At 42.9% G+C, this 15,810-nt stretch overlaps 1 protein-coding gene across 1 annotated transcript in view; it reads left to right on the top strand.

The window, feature by feature from the left end:
- Nucleotides 1-15,810, top strand: part of Csgalnact1 (chondroitin sulfate N-acetylgalactosaminyltransferase 1) — a 193,955-nt gene that overhangs the window by 161,992 nt on the left and 16,153 nt on the right. The window contains exon 5 of the mRNA XM_004630620.2: nt 209-310. Coding sequence (XP_004630677.1) covers nt 209-310 — 102 coding nt within the window. The remainder of the gene's footprint in view (nt 1-208; nt 311-15,810) is intronic.

The following is a 15,810-nucleotide window of genomic DNA, read 5'->3' as shown; positions in this document are numbered from 1 at the left end:
GAAACTGGGATGATGAACCAGAAATATCTTGAATCCCAATTTCTGCTTTCCTGGCAGTTTTACTTGGTACTTCAAACCCTTTTGCCTTTACCTCCCCCCCACACACACCTCAAGTTTTTGTTGTTTTGATTTTTTTTCTTTTTTGCTTTGCCTACAAAAGTGAAAACAGGAAGCAGGAGTAGCGGCACCCGTGCGTTTTGTTTTCCAGGGAGATGTGCATCCAGCAAGATGGGAGAATTCATCTCACTGTTGTTTACTTTGGGAAAGAAGAAATGAATGAAGTCAAGGGAATACTGGAGAACACGTCCAAGTGAGTACAGCTGGAGCGAAACACAGAGTCCCGGTAACCAAGTGTAGGAGTACACAGTCAATCCTTAACAACAGGAAAAGGTTAACTGGGAGATTAAGGGCTGGTCCAGTGTAGGAAAATTCGGCATGATTCTTCCCAGAAAGCGACTGCCTGACACCAGTCTTCTTTGTGCGGGTGAGAGCTGGGACAGTGGGGGAGACACAGGGCAGTGTGGGCTTCTGCGAGCTCCCGCATGCCCAGAGGTACTCACTCAGCATCGCAGATTTGGGCCTTCAGGCCACTGCAGAGCACGCCGCCCTCAGAGAGAGCACAGCTGCGCCTTGGGCTCCACCGCTGTCTCCACCAGGGCTTCAGAAGCCAAGGATTGCAGCTGTGTTCACATCCATCCACTTGAAAGGGTCCTACGTTCCCTTTTCATTCATTATGTAGCTAGCGATGAGAAGGGGACGCCACAGCGTTTCCTGGGACGGCATCCTTGATTAAAACTACTCAGGTGGACGGAAATGATTTAACTTGATCATTTAACCCCAAGGTTGTATATTTGTACCTCATTCATCAGTTGCATGGGGAATAGATGTATTCAAACAGCGTAAATGGAGGGGTTTTTTTTTCCTCTACTAAAATAAATAACTCTTATGGCATCTTGTTCCAGTGAGGATGCCAGAATTGGTACCTTGTTGCTTCTCTTTGGCTTGCCCTGGAAGGTTGCAGGGCTTTAACTGAGTACCTAGTCGGGCGGGTGCCTTCTATGGAAGAGAAGCTTTGACGGTGTGGCAGCGACAGAAAGGGCCTGAAGAGGCTTGCAGAATTTAGATATAATGAAAACATTCTGTTTTGAGTCTCTGGTAAATTGAGTTCCTGTGTATGTTTCCATGATTTAAAAAAAACTAGTTCTATATTAATGAATACAAGGTCAGTCCACTAGTTACAATTTTCAAACATTCTAAAACAGAAATAGCAAACTATAGCTCACTGGTCAAATCTTGTCTGTCACCTGTTATTTTTTAAAAAAAAAGTTTTATTAGAATATATCTTTTTTTTTAAAAAAAAGGAATGTATCTGTCTGTTTACATGAAGATTTATGGCTACTTTTGTGCTACAACTTCAAAGTTGTGAAGTTATGATACTGTAAGACTCACAAAATCTAAACAATTTGCATCTAGCTCTTCACAGAAAAAAATATGGTGACACTCATTCTAAAGACTAAAGAGGTTAAGACTGGTGAGCAATGTAAAGCTAAGGACAGTGTCTGAAGGCATCGAATGGAATACAGTGCCTGAAGATCTTTAATTAAGGGAGGCAGAGGTCTGTTGACATCAGTGCACTCCAGTATCCCCTGCCTAGAGTTGAAAGCACGGGTGATTAGCGTCATGCCCATTGCTCCTGGGTGGCTTTGAACATCTCCAATATTACGGGCGTGGACTTAGTTTCCTGGTTCAGATGCACAGCCAGGAATGAGGACCCTTCTGAGGTCCTGTAATTATCAGTCCAGGTGATTCCGAGGAGCAGCCAGAGCTGACAGTCTCTATGCTGTGGGTCTCACACCTTTCTGACGCATCAAAGGATAATCAGACATGTGCTGAAATTACACATAACAGCTGATGTGGGTCTAATTGGTAGGTTAGACGTATTATGGGAAATGCGCTTTCCATTGACTAGAATCCTTAAGTGCCATCCTGGGAATCTTCTGCATATGGAGTTACAGAGAGCAAAGTTCTCAGCCAGAAAGGTTCTCCTCCATGAAGCTGTCCCCGATGCCATGTCCTTTCCTCTCTGACCTGTGACTCCACCCACTTTCAACACCTCATATTTGGTACCAGGATCCAACTTGGTTACTTACATTCATTTTTATAGTCCTTACTTTGTAATTAAATTATAAGCCACTCAGTAGGTAGAACTGTGTCTCCTTCTTCCTCTTGCTATCTCCAGAACTTAGCATAACAGCTTGTGCAAAAAACATTTTGAGTTTGTTTATTGAAGGAAGGAGCATGCCAGTTAATTAATAAACTTGATCAAATAGTAACATGCAAGCTTATATGAGGGTTATTTAAATATCTTTGTCATTTTTTAAGACAGAAAAATTTAATACGATGACATTTAATTTTTGATTAATAATAGCTATTATTATTGCTTTGGTTGGTGTCTAGTTGTCCCCCCAAAGCCTCATACAGCTGTGGGGAAGTTTTTGGAGTTTAATTGATTTTTTTTTTTTTTTTTTTTTCAGAACTGGGGATTGAACTCAGGCCCTTGAGCTTGTCAGGCAAGCGCTTATTCTACTGAGCCATCTCCCTGGCCTCCCTTTTTTGTTTGTTTGTTTGTTTGTTTGTTTGTTTGATTGATTCTTGATCCAGTGCTGGGGTGGTGGGTGTAGCGCCCTGGGGCAAATACTGTGTGTACAGATGTAAGGAGGGAGACGGACGTGCTCTCTGCTCTTTGCCTCTGCCGTGAAAGCTTGCTCTCTGCCACGTGCCACTCTGCCTTGGAACCTGCCTGAAACCCCCACTCACTGTGAGCTAAATGAGCCTTTCCTTCCTTCATTTTGGGTGTTGGATATTTGTCCCAGTGACGAGAGAAGAGTAACTGAGACAATTATTATTTACACAAATTATTTCTTATTTAAAGTAACTTTTTAAGATAAATGCTGCTGTTAGCTCTGTGTCAGAGATGACATAACTGGGGCTTTAATAGGTTGCTCCTCAGGGTGTCACCCCAAGCACCTCACTGGCTTAGATCCAGAACTCACAGTCTCACACATTGTCAGATTTTTCACCCCTATGTGTCCCCTCCTAAAATCCAGAATTGTTACTTGAAGGTACTAATATTGGTAATCAGACTGAATGAAATGTATTTTATTTGGAGAAGTCTTATAATTAAGCTATTCTAAATCCAGCTGAGTGCATGCATTCTAAGAATATATAAAAATAGAATTATAATTAGTAACAAATTCACAGTGTTTAAATTTTTTTTTTGTATTTTAGGGAAGAGTCTACAGGGTGTTCAGGGTCTCATTATTAGATCAGACTCCTAGTGATCCACCTGTTTACAGCCTCCCAAGAGCTGGGATTACAGGCGCGCCACCATGCCCAGTCTCAGTTGCTGTCTCATCATGCCCTTGGGATGGGGCCAGCACAGCAGGCCCAGGGATTGAACCCCCGCCCCTATACCTGCTTGCAAGTGCTTTAATCCACTGAGCTATTTGGCTGGCTCTAAGTTCACAGTGTTTTACAGTCTCCCTAGGCCTCTTCTCGACTCTGTTGTTTTCTGTTGCTACTGATTGCTATAAATCAGTGTTTTGCAAACTCTAGTTTATGGTTCATTAAAGGATTGTAGAATCAATTTGGTGAACTATGTGCACTGCTTTTAAGAAGTAAAATAGAATAGGATAAAAAATATCAGTATGAATCATGGACAGTAAGGATAAATAACATTTCATAAAACTTTAATTTCTGTGTGTGTGTGTGTGTGTGTGTGTGTGTGTGTTTGTGTATGCATGCACAGGTCCTGCATTATGATGGATAATATATTCTTTGTAACTATCATGATTAAAATGTTTCCAGGCCACCACGATAGACACTGGTGCAAATCACTTCTGAATCCTTGATTGTTAGTCCACAGATCTTTCCAACTTTCATTTCATCTCAGGTGAAAGCCTGTCGCAGCATTTCTCAAATATAAATATGCTTTGGAATAAGCTGCGGTGCTTTTCAAAATGAAAATTCTGCATCAGCCCTTGGACATTTGAAGGCAGTGGGCCTGCCATAAAGCCTTGGAGCCCAAATTTCTAGCTGGTTCCACGTGCCACGCTGGTGTGTGTGTGGTACGTGGTCTAGGCTTTGGGAAGCATGGGCCTAAGTGGACATTGGTGGTGGCTGTGTAATAGGAATTTTTTTAAAAAATTGGAAGCGGTATGAATTGACATTTTGCACATTGTGAGTTCACCTTTATCTGATCATGAGGGTAGAGGCCTGTTTCAGAGTAACCATGCCTGGGGTCAAGGTGGTAGACAGAGGCCCTGCCCTGTGCAGTATGTGGTAGCAGGAGGGCTGTAGTTTTGTTCTTGTGATCAGGAACCTACATCGCAGTAGTGTGGATCAGCATTTCAGGTCCCTTTGAAAGGATCTGATTGACAAATACCCTAGGATGTTTTTTTTTTTTTGTTTGTTTGTTTTTTTGTTTGTTTGTTTTTTGGTGGAACCAGGGATTGAACTCTCAGGCCTTTGCACTTGCCAGACAAGCACTTACTCTACTGAGCTATCTCCCTGGCCCTAGGATGATTTTGTTAGGACAGCCTGGAAGAAAATTGGAAGAAATCCCCCACCCTAACATGTGCAATTCTTTTTTTGTTTTTCTTTTTTCTCCCAGTGTTAGAAATTGAATCAAGAACCTCACTCATGCTAGACCAACTCTCTACCACGCAGCTACATTGCCAGCAACTCCTCTGAAATTTGAGCAGCTTTACCTTTTTCTTTTTGGCTTTTTTAAATCAAATAAAGGGCACCGGGTCCTGAGAAACGGAGGCTTGGAATCAGCCCCTTCATGACTTAGGCAGCAGCATCTCGCAGTGTGGAGCTAAGCCTGCCTTGTGTGGTGCGCAGCTCTTTCAGAGGGAGCCTGCAGCCTGAGTTGTCTTAGGGAGATCTGCACACGGCATCTAGATTAAAGGTTGTGTCAGTGTTAATCATCCTGAGTATGATTATTGTGCTTCACAGTGTTATAGTGTCCTGGCTCTTAGCAGGTATATGTTTTCAAAGGAGACATCACAATGTCTGTAACTAACTCCCACACGAGAGAGAGAGAGAGAGAGAGAGAGAGAGAGAGAGAGAGAGAGACAGAGACAGACAGACAGACAGACAGACACAGGGACAGACACAGGGACGGACAGAGAAAGGGGAGTGAGAAGAAACAGAGAGACAGAGACATACACACACAGAGAAGACAAATATGGCAGAATTTTAATACTTGTTGAATCTATGTGAAAGTTAAATATGTACTTTCTACACAACTTTTCTGAAGGTTGTGAATTTTTCAAAATAAAAATTGGAGGAAAACGTTACTAAAAAAAAGTGATATTTAGGCCACAACGGAATGGAATGGATGGAACGTACTCCTTAAAAGAGGAAGGGTGGTTTCAGGAAGGGGATGGTGTGGAAACCTCTGTGAGATTCCTACGTGAAACCAATGAGAACATAGGTTTAAAAAAAAACACACACACACACACAAAAAAAACCTTTCACAACTCAAAAAACTAACCAAAGTTTGTAAAAATCTAGAGTGCATTTACCCAGGAAAGAAAGGAACGTTCTAGAATTGTACCACATCACCCCTGACCCCACACACCAGCTCTGGAAGCCAACAGCCTCCAACACAGCAAGTATCACAGCCTAACAGTCACCACAGGGGCAGAATAGGATTGGAAATCCTTAACGCATCATCCAGACTGTCGTTATCTGAACTTCCAGGCTTTCCCAGAAGCCCCCACTGACAAGGTTGTCTTTTTTTGATCTCTGTTGGGCCTTCCCAGTTCAAAAGACCTTTTCTTTGGCATTGGGGGTATTTATGAAAACCAGTTATTGGAAGCATTTAACTTTGTGGCTAAGATAGTGGACACAAAAATGCTCCAACAACTGCCTAGAGACGTGCTTCTGCTGAGGAAAGGCCAACCAGGCCCTAAGGTCTCAGGTGGAGCTGACCTGGAAGCTCTTGTGAGGAGCAAGTGACGGTGAAGAGAAGTTGCCAGCCGCTTGATTCAGTATTGAAGGAACTAAAGTGTCCTGGTGAGCTTTTGCCTCAAAGATTTGGACCCTCTCTGGGTCCAGGAAAGGAACCGCTGAGCTTCAGTGTACAGAAATCTTTGTCCCGCCATGAAGAGGTCACAGACCACACAGATCACAGGCTACAGGCTCACTTCAGGAAACTCACTAGATCAATAAGTAGCAGTAAATTAGGGGAAGGAGAGATATTCTAAATTCCATGGTTGCCACATTACATTATTTTAAAAGTCCACTTTTTTTACAAAAAGCATGAGGCGGGTAGATAAATAATAGCCCCTGCACAGAAAAAAATGTAGTCATTAGAAATTATCCCTAAGAAATCTCCAGATGTTGTATAGTTACTATCAAAGACTTTAAATGAGCTATATTAAAGAAACTACCGCTAGAAACTAAGGAAAATTATGAGCAGAGTGCTCCCTCCAATAGCAGACTAGGGATTTTTGCTGACCCATTTTTCTGCTGATTTACATGATTTATTACATAAAGCAATAATGATAAATCTGTGTTGATGAATATGCAATATGTAAAGATGACATTTGTAATATAAAGATAGCAGAGAGGAGGGGAATTAGAAATAGAGGAACAAATTTGTGTATACTGTTAAGAGAAATTAAGGGCTTTTCCAAGAAAAGAACAGCAAGCCTGCCTAGAGCTATGGCTAGTAAAAAGTTCCCGCAAAGAGGGCTGGGAGTACAGCTCAGTGGTAAAGGATTTGCCTAATGGTTACATGACCCGAGGTTTAACCCCAGCATACAATAAAGTAAAGTAAAAGAATAAAATAGAATGTTTTTCCATGAAAAACAATCCTGACACAATTGTTCCATTGCTGGTTTGTAGCAGCTGCTTAAAGAACTGACCACCAGTACTTCACAGACTCTCCCCGGGGGGTGGGGGTGGGGGGCCCTGCTTCAAGCAAGTGCTTCCAAGGTCCCAGCCAGAGACATCACCAAGCAAGCAAAGTTCAAATCAATATCTCCTGTAAATATAAATGCAAAAGTTCTCAGCAAAATCCTGCCAAAGTGACCCTTGTACTGTCTGTAAAAAACAGGATTATACTCTGCACCTCCCTGAGGTCCATTCTAGCAATGCAAGCTTAGCATGATATATGAAATCAATTAGTATTGATTATCATATTAATACAATGAAGAACTAAAACTGCATGGCCACCTCGGGATACATAGAAAAAGCATGAGACAAAAATTCAGCACCGTTTCATGTCAGAAACACTGAACATGCTAGGCATAGAACTCCAGCCTGATAAGGGCGTAGATGTGTGCACAAACTCGGAAGGTCACTTGATGAATTACTGACAGCTTCCCCAGTAAGATCAGGAGAATCCACAAATGTCTGTAGATGTGAGAGCAAATGGTATTGTTCTCGTCAGTATCCACCATTTTATTGGAGGTTTTCACAAGGACAGTTGGACACTCAAGCTGGAAAGGAAGAACTAAAGCTATTTCTGTTCACAGATGACATAATGAGAAGTCTCTAAAAGCAGTTGAGGATAATCTATGAAATCCTCAAAGTTGAGCTGTAAGATCTATGTATAACAGCAGGGTGTGGTGGCACACACCTGTAATCCCAGCACGTGGGAAGCTGAGGGAGGAGGATTACTGCAAATTTGAGGCCAGCCAGGACCTTAGTGAAGTCAAAGCCAGCCTAAACTGCATAGGGAAACCCTACCTGAAAAAAAAAAAAAGGAGGACTGGCCAGATAGCTCAGTGGATTAAAGCGTCTGCTTAGGCAGACACAGGGACCAGATTTGATCACGAGCATGCCGTTCTGACCCCGCTGAGATGGCCATTGAGACTGGGCGTGGTGGCACATGCCTGTAATCCCAGCTCTTGGGAGTCTGAAAACAGGAGAATCACTGTAAGTCTGATCTGTGTAGTGAGACCCTGTACTAAATACAAAAAAAAAAAAAAAAAAAAAAACTTTCAGTGTTCTAGCAGTATACAATCTGAAAAATGAGATTAAGAAAATAATTGAACTATAACATCCTCAAGAAAAATAAAATACTTAGAAATACACTTAACATTAGAAATACAAGACTTTTAACTGAAAACTATAACATAACATTGAAAGATTTTCGTAAAGGCCAAAATGGAAAGACATGTTTGTGGTTTAGAACACATATTTTTTAGACACAATACTCATCAAATTGATTTAAAGGTTCTATGAAATACTTATTAAAGCACAATCTAGGGTTTTTTTTTATAGACATGCATAAGCTTATCATAAAATGCACATAGAAATGTAAGGGACCCCAAACAGCCCAAATAATCTTGAGAGAATGAACAAAGTTGAAGGGCTCACACCCAAATTTCAGCACTACCTATAAAATCATACTATTAAAAATTGTGGTATTGGCATAAGGTAAGACATACTATTCAGTGGAATAGAATTTGAGATTCAAGAAATAAACTGAGACACAGTCAACGGATTTCCAGCAGTGGAATCAGGTATATGAGAAATGAAAAATCATTTCAAGAATGGTTCTGGACTTCTACATGCAAAAGAAAGTTTTCATCGATATGTGGCATGTGTATTACATCATATAAAAATTTGAGTCAAGGGGCCGGGGAGATGGCTCAGTAGAATAAGCACTTGCCTGGCAATCGCAAGTATCTGAGTTCAATTCCCGGTTCCGCAAAAAAAAAAAAAAAAAAATTGAGTCAAAATGCATAGAAGATATAAAGGCTGCAACTGTGAATCTTCATGATCTTACATTAAGTATGGCCTCATAGATATGACATCTAAAGCACAGACAACTGGGGGCTGGGGAGATGGCTCAGTAGAATAAATGCTTGCCTGGCAAGTGCAAGGGTCTGAGTTCAATCCCTGGTTCTGCAAAAAAAAAAAAAAAAAAAAAAAAAAAAAAAATCACAGACAACAAAAAAGCAAGTACTAAGTTGGATTTTATCAAAGTTAAATAACTTCTGTGCAACCATGAAAATAGGAAGATAATTTACCTAGTAGGAGAAGATGTTTGTACATCAGAATCTAGTAAGAGTTTAGTGTTGGGTATGGAAAGGGAATATTCATAGTTCAATAGCAAAAAGGCAGATTACTCAATTTAAAACTGGACAAAAGATTTGAATGGACGTTTAGCCAAAGGTGGTATGCAAGTACCCATTGATTACCTTGAGGAGATGGTCACCATCATTTGTCACTAGAGAAATGCAGATCAAACCACAGTGTCAGTCATGCCACTGGCATAGCTAACGTCCAGTGTCACTGAGGATGTGGAGAAAGCAGAACCCTCGTCCGTTGCTCGTGGGGATGAAAAATGGGGCAGGTGCTGTGGAATGCAGTTTCCAGGTCCTTAAATGGCTGACCATGGGATAGCCTCTGACCCGGCAGCTCCGCTTCCAAGGATTTACTCAATAGAAATAAGTATTTGCATAAATAATCATAGACAATTGTTGACAACAGCACTGTAAACAATCTAAATGTCCATCAGCTAATAATGGATAAACAAAATGTATTATATTCATATACTGAAATTTTTTTTACGCTATAAAAAGTAGTGAAGTATTGATACGTGCTATCTTGTGAGTGATCCTCCAAAGCATCAGGCTAAATGAGCAAAGCCAGGCACAAAAAGCCAATAACACCAACTTCATTTGTATGAAATACGCAGAATAGGAAAATCCATAGACTGCAGCACAGGATTCACTGTGCAGAGGTGCCGTGCCGGGGGCTGACTCCAGGCCCTGTGAAGAGGGCCCCCAGCCTTGTACCTGTGGGCTGTGTGCAGGACAGAAAGCATGCCTCAGGGTGGAGACCGTAAATGGAGCTCCAGGGAGTGCGCACCCATGGCTGACCCTGCAAGGAGAGGCTGTGGAAGCCGAAGGACCATACATCCCTGTGTGCCGTCCTGCCCCAGCAGCCTGGCCACTGCCCTCTGGGCAGGCATGGTGAGGGCTCCCTGAGTGCGGAGGAGGCCTCCCTTCCTCCTTCACTCCTTCTAGTCTCTCTGCCTGCCCTGTGGCAGACACACAGGGTTGGTGTCCTGGTCATGTGCTCCCCTCCACTTTTCATCCCAAACTGCCTGATGGATGGATGGCAAACCCTTTGAATGTCATTTTCCTCAACATCAGAAAATCTGTTACTTGCCCATGCAGACTTGATTTTCCTATTCAAAACAAAATGAAAATTATGTGCCTGCAGTGAAAAGGAGGGCAGTCTGCACATTTGGCCTGGAAGATGCGACTTCTAGTGGGCTGTGCTCTGCATCACAACCAGCTATTCTGGGCATGGGGGATATCGTTTGCTTCTCATAATGAGTCAGTCCCCATTTTCATGTGACATTGTAGAACCAGTGGAAAGGCACGAGCAGAGTTCCCTGAAGACTCTTGCTAAAACCACCTGTGTAACTTTAGAATCTAGGCAGTTCTAAGTGGATTGTTGAAAGTGCTTACTGCAAAAAACTAGGTAATAGCGTGTTTAGTTTTAAATTCTTCATTGCCATCAAATGTCTTCAGTAAGTACATTTCTTAAAGTTCTTCATATTTAGGACTATAATTAAAATTTTAAATGATGCATTGGATTTGATACTAATTTCAATGCACATTTTTAAAGTTTTTTTTGTTCTTAATAGAAGGTTACTGTTGAAAGTGTCATATTAGGAGAATTTTTTTTTTTAACTTTTATTTATTTATTTGTGTGTGTCTGTGTGTGGCCAGCTCAGCCCACCAGGGGGTGGGGCCGGCTGGCATGTGGTACTGGGGACTGAACCGGGTCCCTGTGCTTTGCCAAGCCTGCTCCAAATAGGTGCTCCAGACCACCGAGCCATCCCACCAGCCCGAGAATTTTCTTGAGTTGTGGAGGAAAGTCTGTATCGGAGTAAATCATATTAGACATCAAGATCTTTTATCAGAGGGCTGGGGAGATAACTCAGTAGAATAAGTGCTTGCCTGGCAAGTACAGGGTCCTGAGTTCAATCCCCAGTACTGAAAAAGAAAAAAAATCTTTTATCATGTTTAATCCAGCAATTCTGGGAAATGGGAGTCAATTAGGGAAATTAAATCTCCAGTAGAACCAGCCACTTTCCCAGGTCATTCTAACCTCTACAAAAATGACCACGTACAACCAACGAGTCCCCACACACTAGAATTATTATATTGAAGAAGGAATTGAGTGGGAAATTCAAGAGTTTCATCAGCTAATAATCTGATTCCAGAAGAAAAAAATGCAAATGATTATGAGCAAATCATGCAGTCTTTTGAACTGATTACTCAGATTCATAATAGAAAATTGCCTAATAGCACCCTTATTCTACCGTGTGAAAGCCCATGTATTACTACCTTATGCCTATGAGCATGTCACTGAGTGTCACCTTATACTGGATGGGCAAATTAAATATTTCAACCCTGTTTTTAATCATATTTTTCTCAGCTCTCTGTTTCTCTTTTATTTTCCATTTTCTTCAAAGCTCAGGCTCAGGAGGGGAAAGGAGGCTGAAGGAAGGTAGGGGAATGGGAAAAATAAGAATTAAGGTCTGCCATGTACAGGAACAAATTCCCTAGGATGAATGTGATCATTATGTATGTGGAAAATGGACCAATAAACTTAAGAAAAAAGTGAAGGTTTGTGCCTGTCATTCAGAATCCACTGGTGACCCAGCCACTGTTAGATGTGGGATGAGTTCTGCATACACGGGGGCTCCTCTGGTGTTCCCCCCTCCCAAGCACCTGTTGCTTGCTAGGAAGTGACAGGCATCCCTGGGCAACACCTCCTTCAGCGTGGCCCAGAAGTGAGCCTCAGTGTTGTTATTTTATTCATCTCTTGGTTCTTCCAGTACTGATCTACTACCCCAGTGTCCCTGAGTGTGCCATTTACTACATAGTCCTGGAAAATCTATAAAGATGGGAAACAAGAGAGTAAGGCAGTGGCTGCCCTCAAAGCTTTTAGAGCCAGTAGAGCAGCTTGGATATTCTGAATAAGCAAAGCCCCAAGAAGCCACCAGGACACAAGACACAGGAGCAGGACCAGACACAAGGCCTGGGAGCTGGGAGAGGGCACTTCAGCTTACTGTGAGTCTGAGAGAGCTGGGACAAGAGGAGGTCTGAAAGGATGAGTATGATTTTCACAGCAGTGGCTGAAGAAAGCACATTCTGGAGAAGGACCTACGCAGACAGGCAGCTCTGTTGGCCCATGCCCTGGTGCTTAGGCCACGTGCACATCCACCCCGGGCTGGCACTGTGGGAAGGGGTGACAGAGGACCAAGGCCCATAACTGCCTGTGCACCTCAGCAGTCTATACATCTGGTTGCAGCCCTGCAGCCACCGAGTACATAATCCCAGATACCCCACCACACCCCCTTGGGCAAGTCAGTGTTTTGGGTCATTGCCTTGTCAGGGCCTTACTGCATAGAGGGAGGCATTTTTGTCTAGTAATGCCAGCCCCTGCCCTGGGGCAGTGTTTCAAAATGAATATGCGAAGATAAGCAGCCAGGCTGGCTTAAGGAAGCCAATTCCTAGGCCTCCGGCTGCAGCCTGGGTTTCCCAGGTGGACAGCTGGTGCTGGTGAGCTTGAGAAGAGGAAGGCGTCCCACTTCCAGGCCCAGCGGCTTCATGATGTGTTCATCTCTCTGCTCTGGAAAGGAAAGAGGGTGAGAATCCTTGTCCGATACAAAAGCTACATTTCTTATTATCAAGGTCTTGCTCTTTCTTGGTCTTAACCATCCAGTAGAAAAGTATAAAAATGAAGTATAAAAAGTAAAGCCATATTAATATGCTGAGCTGAAAAAGGCTCAAGTCAACAACTTCTGACATTGCCAGTCTTACAGAAAACCCACTACTATTATGGACCACTGGACTATATTGGATTATTTTGCTGAATTCATGCACCTGTAATATTTAAATGACAATGGAACACCCTTCTCTGACAAAACTAAACCAAAAAAAAGGGATATAAATGAACAACCATTTTGTATCTGTATATTCTAAAGAGTTAGGATAGATATACAGCTACGTTCTCTTAATTCAGTGAATAGAAAGATTTGTTCTAGTAGTGTTTGTGGACAGGATATCTTGTTTGCATCTTGTACAATGAATAACCACTAAGACAACAATATGCAGTGTATTAAGTATTGAAATTGTCCTACTAATCAGTTTTGAAACTGTCTCATTGCTATTTGTTTCTCAATAAAACTATTGAAAAAAAAAAAGAAAAAGGAAAAAGAAACAAGTGAAATTATCCCCATTGTTCCTCAGCTGCTTCCAACTCAACTCCCTTTCTGCACAGAGAGAGCTTGGTGATTAATCCCCAGATGCCCTTCCCAGTGGCCAAGAAGCAGGAGGAGTGGTTCTTCCTGATTATTCATTAGAGAAGCCTTGGATTGAGGAATTTGGAGGGTGAATGGTTCCACTATCCCTCTACAAGTGGACTGAAGTTGTTGCTGGCCAGGCAGGGAACCACAGACATATGGCAGATTTAGCACTCTGATCTTCTCTGGGGCCTAGGACTGGGGGACAGTCTTCCCACACCAGTACTTCCCGGATCCCCAGCCTGCCTACTGCATGGACTCCTATCCTGCTGCCTAATCAGTATGTGGCAAGGTCTCAGAGCTTTGGAGAGGAGCCGGCATGATCCAGGCTTCCAGGCCAGAAGTCACAGGGGGCAATGCCTCCTGACCAGGTTGTTTGGGGTGAATGAGGAGGTCAGGTAGGGCCTCAGAGGCAGAGCGCTGAGAGTGCTCCAGGGAAACAAGGCTCAGATAGAGGGGTCCACCTTCAGGGCCAAAGCTGGCCTGTGGGAGGGCCCTCTGCTCACCCTGGAGCATGGATTGATATGCAAATTCAGAACAGACAGTGCCAAGAAAACAGCACAGAGGGTCTTGTCCTTATAGAAAAGCTGACTGAGGAGAAAGGAAGGAAACTGCCTTTTGTGAAAGACAAGATAAAGGTCTTTCGAGCACCCATTTTTCTGAATTCTCCCTGTCTAGAAGCAATACACTGAAGCATAGAGGCTGATGGCTGACCTTTTAAAGAAAAATTCTTCCAAGTTCCAGCCATCTCGAACCCTAGATACTGTGAGAAGTGCCCTCTCCTTTCTCCTGGGCTTATCATGCAAGCACAGTCCTTTGCCTCGGTCCTCTCCTATAGTGAGAGAACAGCATATGTGAGGCGGCAGCTCAAGTTAAGGTTTGCGGAATTTTGCACAAAACAAAATAGATTCATTCCTATACTAGGCAGGCATCTGTACCAGATTACTAATCTCTCCTCCTTGGAGCACTCAACTTCTCTGTGCCGTTGCTTTGCGATTATCACCCACAGGCTTGTCATACCTTCAACGCTGTTGGCTTAGTATCTCATACTGCCTTGTATTTTTAACTATTCAGTATGATTTAGCATTCATAAATATTTGATGTGTCAATGTAAATGAACTGTTGTCTATTCAAAAGGGAAGTTAATTCTCAGTGTTCCTTTAATGTAGCATATTAAGGAAACTGCGTGGCTCTTGCCTTAGCAAGTTACATGCTGTTTTTCACATAAAATATTTTTAGATTTGAAATCATGTGCAGTTGATTCTAGAAAGCCTCCCAGGAAAGGTACCTGAATTCTGAGTCAGATTCAACCCAAATAAATAGGGGTTTTCTCCATCTTTATGCTTGGGGGTGTCCTCTCTTCTCTGAAAATTAGCTAGCAGACATCCCAGCAGTCAAAGGAGCAGGCATCGTAAAGGGTATAAGCTTGAAGAAAGAGACCTGTCACCGTTAAAGCAGAGCAAGCCTCTGGATGGTGCCAAACACCTTCAAGACCAGGCAGGAGATGCCCTTAGATAAGCAGATGAAAATCCAGGCCTGTGTCATGGGAAAGCTTCCTCAGCTGTTGACCAAACAGGACAGGAGAAACGGGTTGTGCTGATGTTCAGCTGTAGAGACCTTGGGTTATGAAGGTCACCTTTAGGGGCTCATGCCAGCAGCATGTCTTTGCAAACAGGGAAGTAGTGCTCTTAAGCCAGTGCCAGACCTAACACTCCAAAAGCTCTGGAGCACAGCTTCAGTGTTGCTGACAGCAGGGATGAGCTGAGCTCGTGTATCCAGAGGAGAGGTTCTAAGGTAAGGCTTTGAAAGAAGAGAATTACTCAGAGATGAGCTGGGTTGAAATGAACACAGGATCTTAGGAAAAGACAATGATGGATTGTAAAGGGACCTCAGAACTCTGTAACCAATGGGTTTATAATATTGAAACTAAGGCAAGGGGATAAGGTGACTTGTCCTAAAAGCCATTAGAGGTAGAGCAAAGGTTAGATGCAGCCATATATTCATTCATTTACTCAGAAGTAACTACCAGCTCCTGGTGCTGACCAAGCACAGCTTCGGGGCCCTGTATGTAGGCTTCCTGACTCATAGAGAGTGTTCTTCCCATCCTGAGGCCTCCTGCCTTGATCTCTATCTGAGAGGCCTGTCTCGCCTCAGACTTGGTCAAGGCCCTCCGATTCCCTAGATAAGAAATCAAGCCTCTTCTCAGATCTGAGAGGATACAAGTCCAAGGAGTGAGAGCAGAACTGGTTCTCCCTATTAAGTCACCAGATGCCAGTCCAGCGTAGCACATTAAGAGGTGATGACTACTTTGGTGTTGATCTTGCAACTGAGATAGTTGCTTGAAACATGGACTTTTAAAAATAGAAATGGGCTTCTGGGCCTTTTGAACGTAGCAAGATGAAAGAGCGGCTGAGCACTGGTGGGACTGGAGCAGGTGGGGCACGGGCAGGGTGGAT

Source organism: Octodon degus, unplaced genomic scaffold (genome assembly GCF_000260255.1).
Source record: "Octodon degus isolate 3935 unplaced genomic scaffold, OctDeg1.0 scaffold00036, whole genome shotgun sequence".
Taxonomy (NCBI): Eukaryota; Metazoa; Chordata; class Mammalia; order Rodentia; family Octodontidae; genus Octodon; species Octodon degus.
This window is presented reverse-complemented; position numbering and strand designations above follow the sequence as displayed.